Source organism: Calypte anna, chromosome 15, assembly GCF_003957555.1.
Source record: "Calypte anna isolate BGI_N300 chromosome 15, bCalAnn1_v1.p, whole genome shotgun sequence".
Taxonomy (NCBI): Eukaryota; Metazoa; Chordata; class Aves; order Apodiformes; family Trochilidae; genus Calypte; species Calypte anna.
Genome location: NC_044261.1, coordinates 4,289,991 through 4,302,411, shown reverse-complemented (window position 1 = coordinate 4,302,411; position 12,421 = coordinate 4,289,991). Strand labels below are relative to the sequence as shown.

General features: G+C 40.7%; 1 protein-coding gene across 1 annotated transcript in view; it reads right to left on the bottom strand.

Moving 5' to 3' along the window:
• The window catches only part of TMEM132C (transmembrane protein 132C), a 123,352-nt gene extending 113,379 nt beyond the window's left edge, over positions 1-9,973 (bottom strand). Inside the window, exon 1 of the mRNA XM_030460545.1 lies at positions 9,198-9,973. Within this exon, the coding sequence (XP_030316405.1) occupies positions 9,198-9,958 (761 nt within the window). The 5' untranslated portion in view covers positions 9,959-9,973. The remainder of the gene's footprint in view (positions 1-9,197) is intronic.
• Positions 9,974-12,421: the final 2,448 nt, after the last annotated feature.

Below are 12,421 nucleotides of genomic sequence, written 5' to 3'. Positions count from 1 at the left end.
AGGCCTCCACTTTCAGACTTTATCTCGAGCACAGCAATGCCCACCAGTAAATCAAAGTTCAGTGTCAAGGATCCAAATCATTTGCTTGAATGCTGCCACGATGTCACCTGCATGGCTGAGTGACCCTCCTGACACTGCAGCTGACTTGGGGAACATCACCTGCTCTCTGTTCTTAGATTTACCCTGAGCCTCAGCCCAGCTCTTTCCTCTTCCCAGTATACTGAGTAGATGATTAAATAGATGAATTAAAACTTCAACACCATCCTTAGGTCATCTGCTGTCTCAGAAAACAATATTGCAATACATGTAAGTGTACAGTGTCCGCTATCATAATACCCATCATACAACCAAGGACATTACAAAAAAAAAAAAAAAAAAAAAAAAAAAAAAAAAAGAAAAAAAAAAAAAAAGAAAAAAAAAAAAAAAAAAGAAAAAAAAAAAAAAAAAAAGAAAAAAAAAAAAAGGTTTGGTCATTCCCTTCTACCAGAAAACTGTAATCAGAATCCTCTGGAAGAGCAAAGCAGAAGCTAAGGTGGCCTCTCATGAATGTCTCAAATCCAGAGGGGGAAAAAGCTGCCTAAAGCCTGTGAATATACTCATTACTTTTGACAGGACTAATTTTAGATATGTTCCTAAGTGACAGGCTCCTACTGTGGGTCGGTTTCCTTTCCATAGGAAGAACTTTGGAGGCAATCAGGGTTTTTTTCCTAAGCTAGACATAACCTCAAGCAGAAAAATATTTTTGTTGCTACTGGTGGTATTTCTACAACCTACTGAGACCAGGCACACCAAGTGACTCAGTGACTCCAGCAATTAACATCATAGCACCTACATTCTTTAAAGCTATAACAAATCTCAGAGCCCTGAGTAAGCAACCATGTAATCCAGAGAAAAATGGAGTGTCCTCAAAACAGGATGGGCAAAGATCCAAAAAAGGAACCTCTCAGGCTGCTCAGAAACAACATCTGAGCCTTAATGATCACCTGTGGGCAGAACTGCTGCCCCCAGCACCCATGGGACAGGAGAAGACTGAGTACAACCCTACAGAATAATTTGTCAGGCTCTGTTATCTGGGAAACCAAGCTGTGGTTCATGATCCACAGTTATTTATGTGTCCTGTTTACCAACTGATCAGGGAGGGTGAGGAAGCAAGCTGGAGGCTTTGGTCTGGAAGTACCACCTACTCCTTTTAATGAGCCTGTCTCTTGTACAAAGAGCTCAGTCTCACAGCACTTTGGAAATCAAGGCTTACATCTTAGTGCCAAAGCTTGTAAGAAAAAGCAAATCTTTTTAAGCAGCCTGACAGCTGATAATGCAGAGGGCTGTGTCTGAAATGCTTCCTCCCCATTTTGCTTTTCTTTTTTTTTTCCTAAGATCTGTGCTATTTCTCAAGTAGTCTTTTCTCTAAGTCTTGCTGATCTAAGCAGCAACATAAAAACCTAAAACGATGTTGTTGAAGATGATTAGGCTGTTACTGCAAATTAACCCCCTGGCAGCTTTGCTAATGGAGACATTTTGTAACACACCAGGAACCAGACAAACAAAGATGCTGAATTTCTCTTTAACCCGGTCTCATCCAAACTATGAATTAATCAGCTATTTTGTGCACTGAAATTCTATAGAAATGCCACTTTCTTTTCAATAGGATATTACACCCAACAACACACACCTCTTGGGAGAGGCAGCATATACAGAGCCAGGGTGGGATTTCAAGGAAATACAGAGAACCCCAATGGGTCCCAAAGGAAACAACTACAAAAAGTGGAGGCAAATGCTCCATCCCTTATGGCAAAGCTCAGCTTGCTGTAGAAATACATTAAGTGCAGAGCAGCACTTCCCACTATCCTCCTGCCTTCTGTCAAAGTTTTATCTATAAGGTGCCATAAGAACATATAAACCTTACAGTTTATACCTTTAAGTATAAACCTTTAAGTTCTTTGTGTATGTGCTCTCATGAGTAAAGAGTGGTTGTCTGCCAAACAGACCCTTCAATCAATCTGACAGCTTGTCTTAAAAAATGAGCTCCAGAAGCACCAATAAACCAATACAGATAAAACCATGGCATTTTACAGTTCAGCTGGGCCTGGTACCTACTCTGGACTTACTCCTTATACTTCCACTCCATCCCAAATCCTCCCCCATGCAAGCCCTGAGCTATGACTTGCTGCTGGCCCTCCCAGTATCATTCCAGCAAATCACTGCTGTTCTTACAGCTTCAACAGATGCACAAGGTTTTAAAGCCTTGTCATGCAATTTTTCTCAGGGGTACTTATTTCCATTCAGACCTCCAGACTCATGCACTTTCTTGCTTACAGCAGCCTTGGAACCCAACAGCTTGTCAGATAATCACACTGAAGGGTCCCCAGGAGACTCCCTAATGCATCAGATCACAGTCTTTTTCAGACAGCTAGAAAACATTATCTTGGTTCAACTCAAATCCACTCCCAGTAGGATGAAATTTCCCTCCCTACTGCTGGTTTGGGAGAACTGGGGTGTATATATGGTATGATCTTTTAATGAGCCACCATTGTTTCTAATTAGGCAAGTAACCAAGGATTTAATTAACTGTTGCAACTTGAGTCACACGAGTGGCTAATAGTCTAAACAGAAATTAAGTAGAGGTGCCTTATCTCATCTTTAAGCAGCCTTGCACACTCAGGCTTTTGAAAAGGTCAGGCAGAGCAGGAGCAGGAGACAGAGCTGCTCAGAGCAGGGGCTCAGCAGAGGAGCAGCCGGAGGCTCCCGTCTGCAGCAGCTTTGGGAAAAGCAGCCAGGAATGACTTCACTGCTTTGCCAAGACTAAAGGGGAGATGAAGGAATACTACTAACAAGAGGGGATTTTAATAAAAAGCCTCAGTCTGACGGTTCTGAAAGTCAGATATGCACATGCATTTGCCAAAAGTTAACCAAAACCTGCAGCTCCAGAACTGGAAGCAGCATGGAGAGCTGGCAACAATCTGGCTGGCTGCTGATGAAGTAATTTTGTTACCTTCATTTCTGGTGTTTGTGTCCACCCCCCTGCAATGGTTCCTCTCCATTCCTTCTACTTTTCCAATCAACGTACTAAGGAAAAATTTTCAATATACAAGCCTGAAGCTTAAAAGTCCCTATAAGTCTCATAGTCGGATTATATAAAGTTATTATATAAACTATATATATATATAGTTCAGGTTTGTCTAGACATGGCTAATTGGATTTCATGGCTTAGTCTGCACCTAGAAAAATGTGCTACCTGTCACACAACCAGGAAGGCTGAGAATCACACGGGGATAACCTTGGATTTGGCTCAAAGAACCCCCAGATTTAACTGAGCACACACTGTGGCCATGTCTGCTTTCACAATAAAAGAACATTCCTTCAAGTATTACACTGCTGATTTAATTAAGTCTTGTAAGACTTCTGCATGATAGGAATTCCACTTCACAGGCAGCTGATCAGGATCTTAAGATAATGTTTTCAAAAGGGAGGCTGGAACTTTTGATTCCCAGTGCTGAGTCCTCTGTGGGCTTCAGTACCATTGAACTTCCCTGCTCAGCTCCTGCACACAGCAGGATTGAACACCCTGGCTCTGGGACTCAGTCATGGGCAAGCAGCAAATGACTCCCAAAACAAGGAACTCAGCCTTCTAATAACAAATCCATACTTTAATCTCAGTAGTAAGGAGTACATTGGATTGCAGATGTCAATAGAATAGTTCAGAAGATTTCTCAAGCACCACATTTTTTAAATTTTGTTTGGTTGGTTTTGGTTTGGGGTGTTATTTTTTGGTTTATTGGGGTTTTTTTGTCGGTTTGTTTTTTAAGAGGGTCAGGGGAGGATTGCCTGTTTTCTCTCCTCTAGGTAGCTTCAACTTCAAGTACATAATCAAACCCTTTTTAAACTTTACCAAACCTGACTCACTGCTACCACAGATGCAAGCGAGCTCTTGATCTCTTCCCTCATTCTAGTTAAAAGCACCTTTTCTCCATCACTATTTAAAGGACATCCTCACCAGCTCCAGCTTAGCATTTTTTAGAATGAGTCATTTATTTGGAGGACTCAGCTGCCTCTGGTACAAAGCTGATGTCCCTGAAAAGTGCCTGCTAAGGGCTCATGCAAATTAAACTTAACTGGAGTGTGATACCATTCTCTCAAAATAGCACTAATGCATTCTCTTCGTTGAAGAAGCATTTTTTACACCACAAATGCTTGTTAATATTGGGAAATATTTCTCTTTTTACTGTTGGTCTTCAAGCTTTCAGAGATTGTGTCCGTGTTTTCACATTCGTGCAGAAGATAAAACTCTGGGTCTGATTTTTTAAAGATCTTCTTTTCAATTGAAAATGTACCATGAAAAAAAGAATAAATAGATAACAGAAGCAAGTCCGAGGGCTTCGAACTCCTTTCTCTTCAGTTGTTGACTGAAAAGCTTTAGTGCAGTGCAATCGCTTTTAAATATTTAAGTGATGTTAAACTGCACGGGAAAGGAAAAATGTTTTGTTGCATTCCACCAAATCATTCTGTCTCTTCATTTCATTCTGAGCTGCATTATTTTTCTTTTTTAAAATATGAAGCAGTGTTAAAAAAAGAAATCAAACCAGAAACCACAACAAAAAAAAAACCCCTACAACAACAACATACCAAAACATCTAAACACAGTCTTGATATCACCACTGGAAATCAGAATTCCATTTACTATAGAAAATAAATACATGGGATAATATGACCTGACTTATGGTTTAATACAAATGTAGAGTGAAATCAGCTTTGGTTTAGGTCTTGTATATTCTGGTTAAGCTTCAGTTGTGGTTGCAGTGATGTTATCCCAGAAGAGGTAGAAGAGCTCTGGGCAGTGCCAAGCACAGGCAGCTCCTCTGGGTGGGTACTTCCTAGGGAAGGTCAAATGGGTCTTCCAGGCCAAAGAGGCAAAGTGCAGGAGAGGAAAAGTACTCTTTCCCTTCAACAATTCCTTCAAAATAGCCATTTATGGCCAGATCAAGAAAATATTGAGATATACAAGCAGGCAGGTCACATATGTCACAATCATAACTACTTTTTCTAGCTCTATCTGTACTGTAGTGCTGCTCCATGCCTGCATCTTCCTCTAGGTTTTTAACTGCTCTCCACCCCACCTGGTACAGCACTGCTGTCAATACTCATTAGGAACTGATATAGAAAGCTGCCCCAGCTGATGAGTTTAAGAGCTTTCCTCATTGCATTTATCCTTTATCCTTCTTCCAATCTGTAGATTTATTATCTCTACTAATTATCCATTGTCTGGATTTTTGCTGGACAAAGGTAATTCAGTAACACTATTTACAATCTACATCCCTTCACTAAGCTGTACTGCAAATTCTATAAGAATAAGTCTTCCAAGGAAAAAAAAAAAAAAAAAAAAGCACCTCTTTTTTACCTCTTTTCTCTAATCAGGACAGATAACAAGTTAATTCCCATTCTCTTCACTTATCCTGCTCAATGCCTCCTGCAAATCAGGTTATCTGGTGGTTCAGCACCTTCTAGAGTGAGTTAGAGATTAGCTGCTGCCCAGCAGGTAGCATAAACCACTTAGCACTCCCACACCTTTTGCTTCAGCCCTGTGCTGTAGAGTGCTCTGGCAGATCAAATGTGGCATGTCACACCATGAAAAACAGATGGGAGGATCTTTTAATGGTGTAGTGGTTGGAAAAGTATCTGGAGCTCCAGTACAAAGCCAGCAATGCACACAGGCCAACCTTTCAAAGCTGCCTAAAGCATTTGGCTCACCCACTTCCTGGTGCTACAAATAGAAACCAAGTGCCCAGCTTCCTATTTACCTTCAAATATCTCAGCATATACATGTAGCTAAACATTACTTTCTGTAGTTAACTTCACAAGAATAGCTTATTACCTGTATGCTTATGATTTTTCCCCTGATCTGTAGCCTGCTGGGTGTGATGGTAGTTCAGAAAAGCACCAAAGAACAGGGTCTTGCCTAAAGATTTTGCTGCCTACTTCTCTAGGACAATATCCCCAAACTGGTAACTGGTTAGAAAAGTGTCTGTGCACAGCAATTGGTGAAGCAAAAATCATGGGAGCTCTGCTGAAGCCAGTGATCTTAATTTATCTTGGGTCCAGGGAGTGCACAGAAGACCTAAAGGACCTTTATTTACAATACTGCTTGGTTTTTTTTTTCACCTTTCTGTCCTATACTGATGCTACTTTTCTCCTGTTCATGGTTTACCCAACTCCTAGAGGTAATATTCCTTACTTAACCAGTTAGCAGTTAAGTACAATTCCTCCCTCTTTTGGGGGCTTAGAAATCCTTCCCAATGGGAGGAATTCAGTGCAGTCTTTTCTTCTCCCTTCTCTATTTCTTCAGCTCTTTTATCAAGATTTTCCCCTTCATGCTACTGTTGATAATATATGGCAAACCTGAAACATCTTTCAGCAGAAGGAGTAAAAGGCTTTTAGAAACAGGACTGAAAGAGGCCTCCCCCTCTCAAGAATGATGCTGACCAACTATTCAGATTTTCTCTGTTGCATAGAGAAAATGCCTGTAGAGACTTTACCAGAAGTGACACAGCAGGAGAGGAGCAGGCTTGGGAAGAGATCTATACCCTATAACCTATCAGTATTGTTTGAACTGCTTTCACAATAGCTCTGTGCTGACTAGAGGCAAGAAAGGAAGATCTGTGTTTATTCAGATGGTGCTCCTACTGTGTTAATGTACTGCCATGCATAATCCCCTTCCCTCCCTGTCATATTAGTCATTCTCTTTGACTTTACTGGTGTTCTTGGGCTGATAAATTTGTAGATACAGTAATGGGATTCTGAATTAAGACACAATTTAAGAACACAGTTTCAGTTGCAATGATTTGTGGAGATGAGGTCATTTAGACCAGTCTACTTTCCTTTCCCAGAGAAGATTAGTAGCTATTACCCCCCCCTACACACACATACTACTCAAAGCAATGATCACAAGCTGTTTGCTTCAGCATTGGATGTTGCAATACCTCAATGAACAATATACAAGAAGCAGAAAATAAACAAACCACTGTGCCTGGGGATAATGTGTGGTGTGGTTTTCTTTAGGATGATTAAATGTGAATGCATGTCATAGGATGTAGGGACTGCTCTGCTGGCAACCTGGGAGTAAGAGAGGATACAGCCCTCTATCTGACCAGGCAAATGGTCATGGAGAAGGTTACAGCAGTCCCCAGGCAGACCCAGAATAAGCACTGGCTGCTCCCTGGACTTTTTTTGCTTGGTTTTTTTCCCTGTAAGATACAGACACTTCATAGATTCCTGAGTAAAATTCCATACACTTTCACACCTTGGACGTTTCACCGTAGACACCAGATTACTACCCCAGAACCAAGATGTTTAACTTGGCTTGGCAAGCCCTTCACAACATGCCCACAAGACAAAGTTCTCCAAACTAAGAGTGGTTTGGAATACCACCTCACACTGATTTTCTTGCCTCTGGTGGTGGACAAGAGGAAGCACAGGGAACAGAATGATTTTTAGAACATGAGTCAGCCCTGTACTACATCTCAAGACAATGACCACCTGGCCATCCCCACTGGAAGCAAGAAAAAGTCATTTAAAAAAGAATTCATCTCCTCAGCTTCTTCTCTTCTTGTGTTTGCTTCAAAGTAATTTTAAGCAAAAATACAAATTTCTTTCCATCAAAAGGGTGTTTCAACAAGAGAACTTGGCCTTGTTCTCTGCATTTGTGACAACACAGATATCAACAAATTCTGGACTACTCCAGATAAATCAGTCACCTCTTCTCAAACCAAAGCCAGTCCATTTTGTCCATACAAGTCACAAAGGCAACTACTGATGTCCCACATTACCATATCTATCTATTGCACCTCTCAGCATGCATATAATACCCTTACCTAGACAGTCAGATGCATTCCTGAGCAAAGAAATTAATCACTAGATTGCAGCAACCTTGTTTAACTTTAACTCACTTCTCAGGAAAATGCAGACTGTGACACAGACCTTCATAAAGCAATCCCCTCTCCCATCCACCCAGCAAACACCCAGTTCATTGCCTTTAGATTTCTTTCACCACAGCTATACTTGTTATGTGGAAAAATGTTCTGGTTTTACTATTTTGGGAAAAAAAGTTTTTCAATAAAAGATACGCAACAACATCAGGAAAGACTTCTATAAGGGAGGTGTCACTTGGTACCCAGGTGTCCAAGAGATTATCTCCCCAATTTAAACAAAGCTGCATACATCAGAACTATTCTGGGATGACTAAAATCCCCCTTTTTTAAAAAAATAAAAGCCTTTTATCTGCCAAGCAACACTTGCTGTTCTAAAGGCTATTCTCAGTAGTTGTCAACTATATATTAATCTAATTCACATAAGCCTTCGAAATAAATACTTTCATCTGCAGAATCTTTTGGGAAACTCTGATTCCCTGAGGCTTTAAAGAGCAATTGTTGCTTATCACCGTGGAAATTTCCCTTGAATTTTAAAGCCTGGTAACAAGGAAAAGATACATCAAATATTTCAGAGATTAACAAGTTTCCCAGTCTTTGTCATCCTCAAAGGATTTTCATCTGATCGGGAGGGAAACTGCTAAAGAAGAAAATAAATGAAAGTGATCTAATCCAATAAGACAGTTCTTATGTTCCCAGATCCTCTCCAAGGTAATGGCACTCATTTCTAGTGGTCCCTTACAATCAACAGCAATATCAAACCTATTAGGCCTTGTTTTAAAGGGTATATGTGTTGGCAAAAACAAAGGCTACTTAACTACAAGCAGATAAACTCCTCCTTCAAGAGCTTTCATAACAAAACCACTCTGTGTGGGAGAGGCAAAGCACTGCCAGAGCACTTCAAGTAGGTAATTGAAGTTTTGCTATGTTTAAACTCCAAGCCCGTGCAATAAAAAAAATTATTTTAAAAGCCCTGTAAAAAGGAGAAATTTTCTGGTGCCTTACTGTCTGTCATTGTGCAGAAATGGCCCCACTAAAGCAGCAAAGTGCTGTGTTTTGTATGTTGTTGCATAATGTGGCTATGTGAAAAATGGCATGGCATACCTCCTAGTAACAGAGGCTTTCAATCCTCTTCCCAGCATTCAGTGAGGAACACAAGGTACTTCAGTGACTAGGAGCAACTTTCAGTGTGGATTAATTTCAAATTCATTGACATTCATTCCACGTTCCAAACCTCTTTTTGTGCTACATGAGAAACTATGAAAAACCAACTCACTGTACCTTAGGACGAACTGATCCACCGTAGAATTGTTGGCAATTGTCACATAAACATTCACAACCTCTCCTTGTTTGACAGGCTTTGAGGGCAACCAAACAACAATATTACTATCCAGCCGTAGCTCTGTCAGCTGAGAAGTCTCCTGGCCTCGATGGAGGCTGACAGATCCAATCCTCTGTAAGTGGGACATAGTTTCATCCATCCCATCTTTTCCTGGCCGGATAGCATTTCCCTTCCTTATATCCTCAGCTGTACACTCTCCCTTCTCTTCTCCTGGTTGAAGGGTATAGTAAAGCTCCACAGGGCTCCCATCAAACTGATCTGGTGGCTTCTTACGGCCTGTGACAACCGTGGGGGGGTTAAACCAGCTTGGCAGGAGCTCCAGCTCTGCCACACACAACCCCAGGTCCCCCTTCAGCCTGCAGCTGCCCCTGACTTCCCGTGTCTCTCGAAAAGCAAAGACTCGCAGGCAGGGCAGCTGCTCCGTGGTGCTGTAGTCATCCCAGTCCCTGCCCACAATGTAGAACAGGACCTGGACTTTGGGCTTGCTCAGGTAAATTTTGTTGCTCATTATGTAGGCCTGAAGTTTCCAGTTGTAAGTAAACTTGTTGGAAGATCCAAAAAAGTTGGAAGTTAACATAAGGTCCTGGGGCACAACTTGTTCCACAGAAAAAGGTCCGTAGCTGGCATTTAGTATGGGTGGTCTCTTGGCTTTATATGGGAAGAATGATTCCACCCTGGACTGCAAACTGGAATTTCTCATGAAGTCCTGGTTGGCTTCTTTGAGAAAGAAAGATGTCTCAGCACTGAGGATCCGATAGCTCACAGGTAGGTATGTTGGTAATGAAGAAAATTTCTGATTATTGTCCAAGACCACTCGACACTCTGTCACTAGTAAAAGAAAAGGTGATGTGAGTTAGATCAAACCTGGCTGTAGGCTCAAAGGGACATTTACTACAACTTTGAAGGAGCTACTCAATAAGTTAGAGTGAAGCATTATGTCATGAAAAAAGTATTTCAAGTGTAGCTACACGTTTAGATATAGCCAACCCTTTCTGAATTATAGTCACAAAAGGAAAAAAAAAAAAAAAGGCTTAAGTGCTACCTTGTATTTATCTGTGATAAATGTTTTGTCACACTGGTCAAGTACAAAGGGTTTTCTGCAGTACAATCAATTATTCATACTCCCAGAGGAAGGTTCACATAGCAGAAGCAATACTTGCCCCAGTAACCATTTTACATGGCTGAACTGAACTGCAGGGCTGCTTTGTTAATACGCAGCAAGCCTGTAAAATACCCATTAAATCACCCCAACGAGAAATAAATAAGTTACTTATCACCCCTGTACAATGTCTCACCTCCCTAACAAAACTTACACACCAGTTCTCTTAAGGACTGCCCACAAACTGAAGTTGAAGCTTTCCAAAACTAATCCTGTAAGTAAACACAGCACCTTTTAAACTCCCCATGTGCTCACCTTCACTGCTCTTTTTCTGGCCATACCCTCCCCTTTCTAAACTTTCCATCCCCTTACAAACTTCCCTCCTGTCTTTCCAATCTTTCTGTTCAGTTACAGCATACATAAGGTATTTGGTACATCAGTATGGTCCACTGAACCACGGCCCCCAAGGGCTGCTAATCACTGCCCCTGCAGAACACTGGCCAGGAGATCAAAGTTCCTCTTCTACAGAAACTACTTTGCTCAGAACTGACACACACAGTTTCACTCCTTCCTCCATCAGAAACTTTGCTCTCAGATTACTGTTTCTGCTGGTCTACACTTCCATAATTTAATATTGAAAGTACCTCAGCTTACTAAGTTATTTAAATGTAGATGCACATCACAGGCTACAAATATTTCAACAAGTACTAACATATGATGCAGACTGAGAAAAATGAGTATGTAGTGGCCGATTCTAAGTTTCAGCTGAGTATCAGATTCCTTGTGACTTAAATGTTGTTCTTCTGTTATAAAGATTAACAACATGTATTGTTGAAAGGTAAAGTTTATTACCTAAATTAGGGATAGGTAAAAGTGGAGAACAATTAAAATACATATGGATTACCTAATACTATCCACAACTCTGCTTTTACTCACACTGAAGAGATTATAGGTGCAGAAGGCAAAAGAAAGATGATTCATCTAGTGCTAGACTGGCACTAGGATTTCAAAACAGACTTCAGCTCAGACATTTATCAGTTCCATCATTCCTGGGGAATCCCTTCACAGTCAGAAGCTAAGGTTCTGTGTAAGTTCTGCTCTTTAAAGAAGAAAGGCAGCTGTAAGTGCAAAGCATTCTGTGCAGATTCATCTGAAACTCAGGAAATCCCAGAGATCTCCAAAAAGCCCTCTAAAAGAGAGATCTAAAAGATCCCAAAGAGACAGAATCTTTCATCAGTTTCCTTACAAGGGGCTGCAGCCTGAGGATTTTTGTAAATAATAGATTCTCTGTCCTTCCAGCATGTCTGGCTGTTAGCATGCTAATTGTGCAGTCAAATTTAACTAAATGTTTTGAAGAAATAAATAATCAATAGCTGTCATTACACCAAATGACTTCTGACAGAAAACTGCTCTATGATCCTATGGAGTGTGCACATCACTGTTACGCTGGCACTACTCAGTGCTGGGAAAATGAAGAGCTTTGGAAGGCAAAAAAAGATGTTAGGCAACTAAGAAAAAAGGAAGGAAAGAAACAAGGAGGAGGGGGAAGGTGGAGCTCTCTGAGAACAACAGCTATAAATTTGAAATAAGGAATTAAAATGTGGTTTTCATTTTTAATTCATTCACCACTTGGTAGTAGAAGTCATTCAGCAGAATTCATTCTCAGAAATGAGCAAACTGCTGTGACTGGACAAAAACAAATTTAAAAAAATAGAAGGCAAAAAGAGAAAAAGGAAAAGAGGCCTGTCAGTGGAAACACCAGCATTCAGTAAATTACTGGCACAACACACTCTTTGTAAAGTAGATCCACCTTTAAAATATAACATCAGTTTAGCACACTGTTACAATCCTGTAAATCTCCAGTCCTTGGCATGCATTTTAATTCTGCTGAAAATCAACCTAGAAATGCCACCTCCTGAGCCGATTGACTTCCTCTTAGCTGAATCAAATATTCATCTGTTAGGGTTACATTCCCAGGTGCTGTAACACTGAAATAAGGAATGCGAAGACAATCCACTTTGGACCATAGGTCTTTTAAGGAAACAGAAAAGCCTATAGATTCCT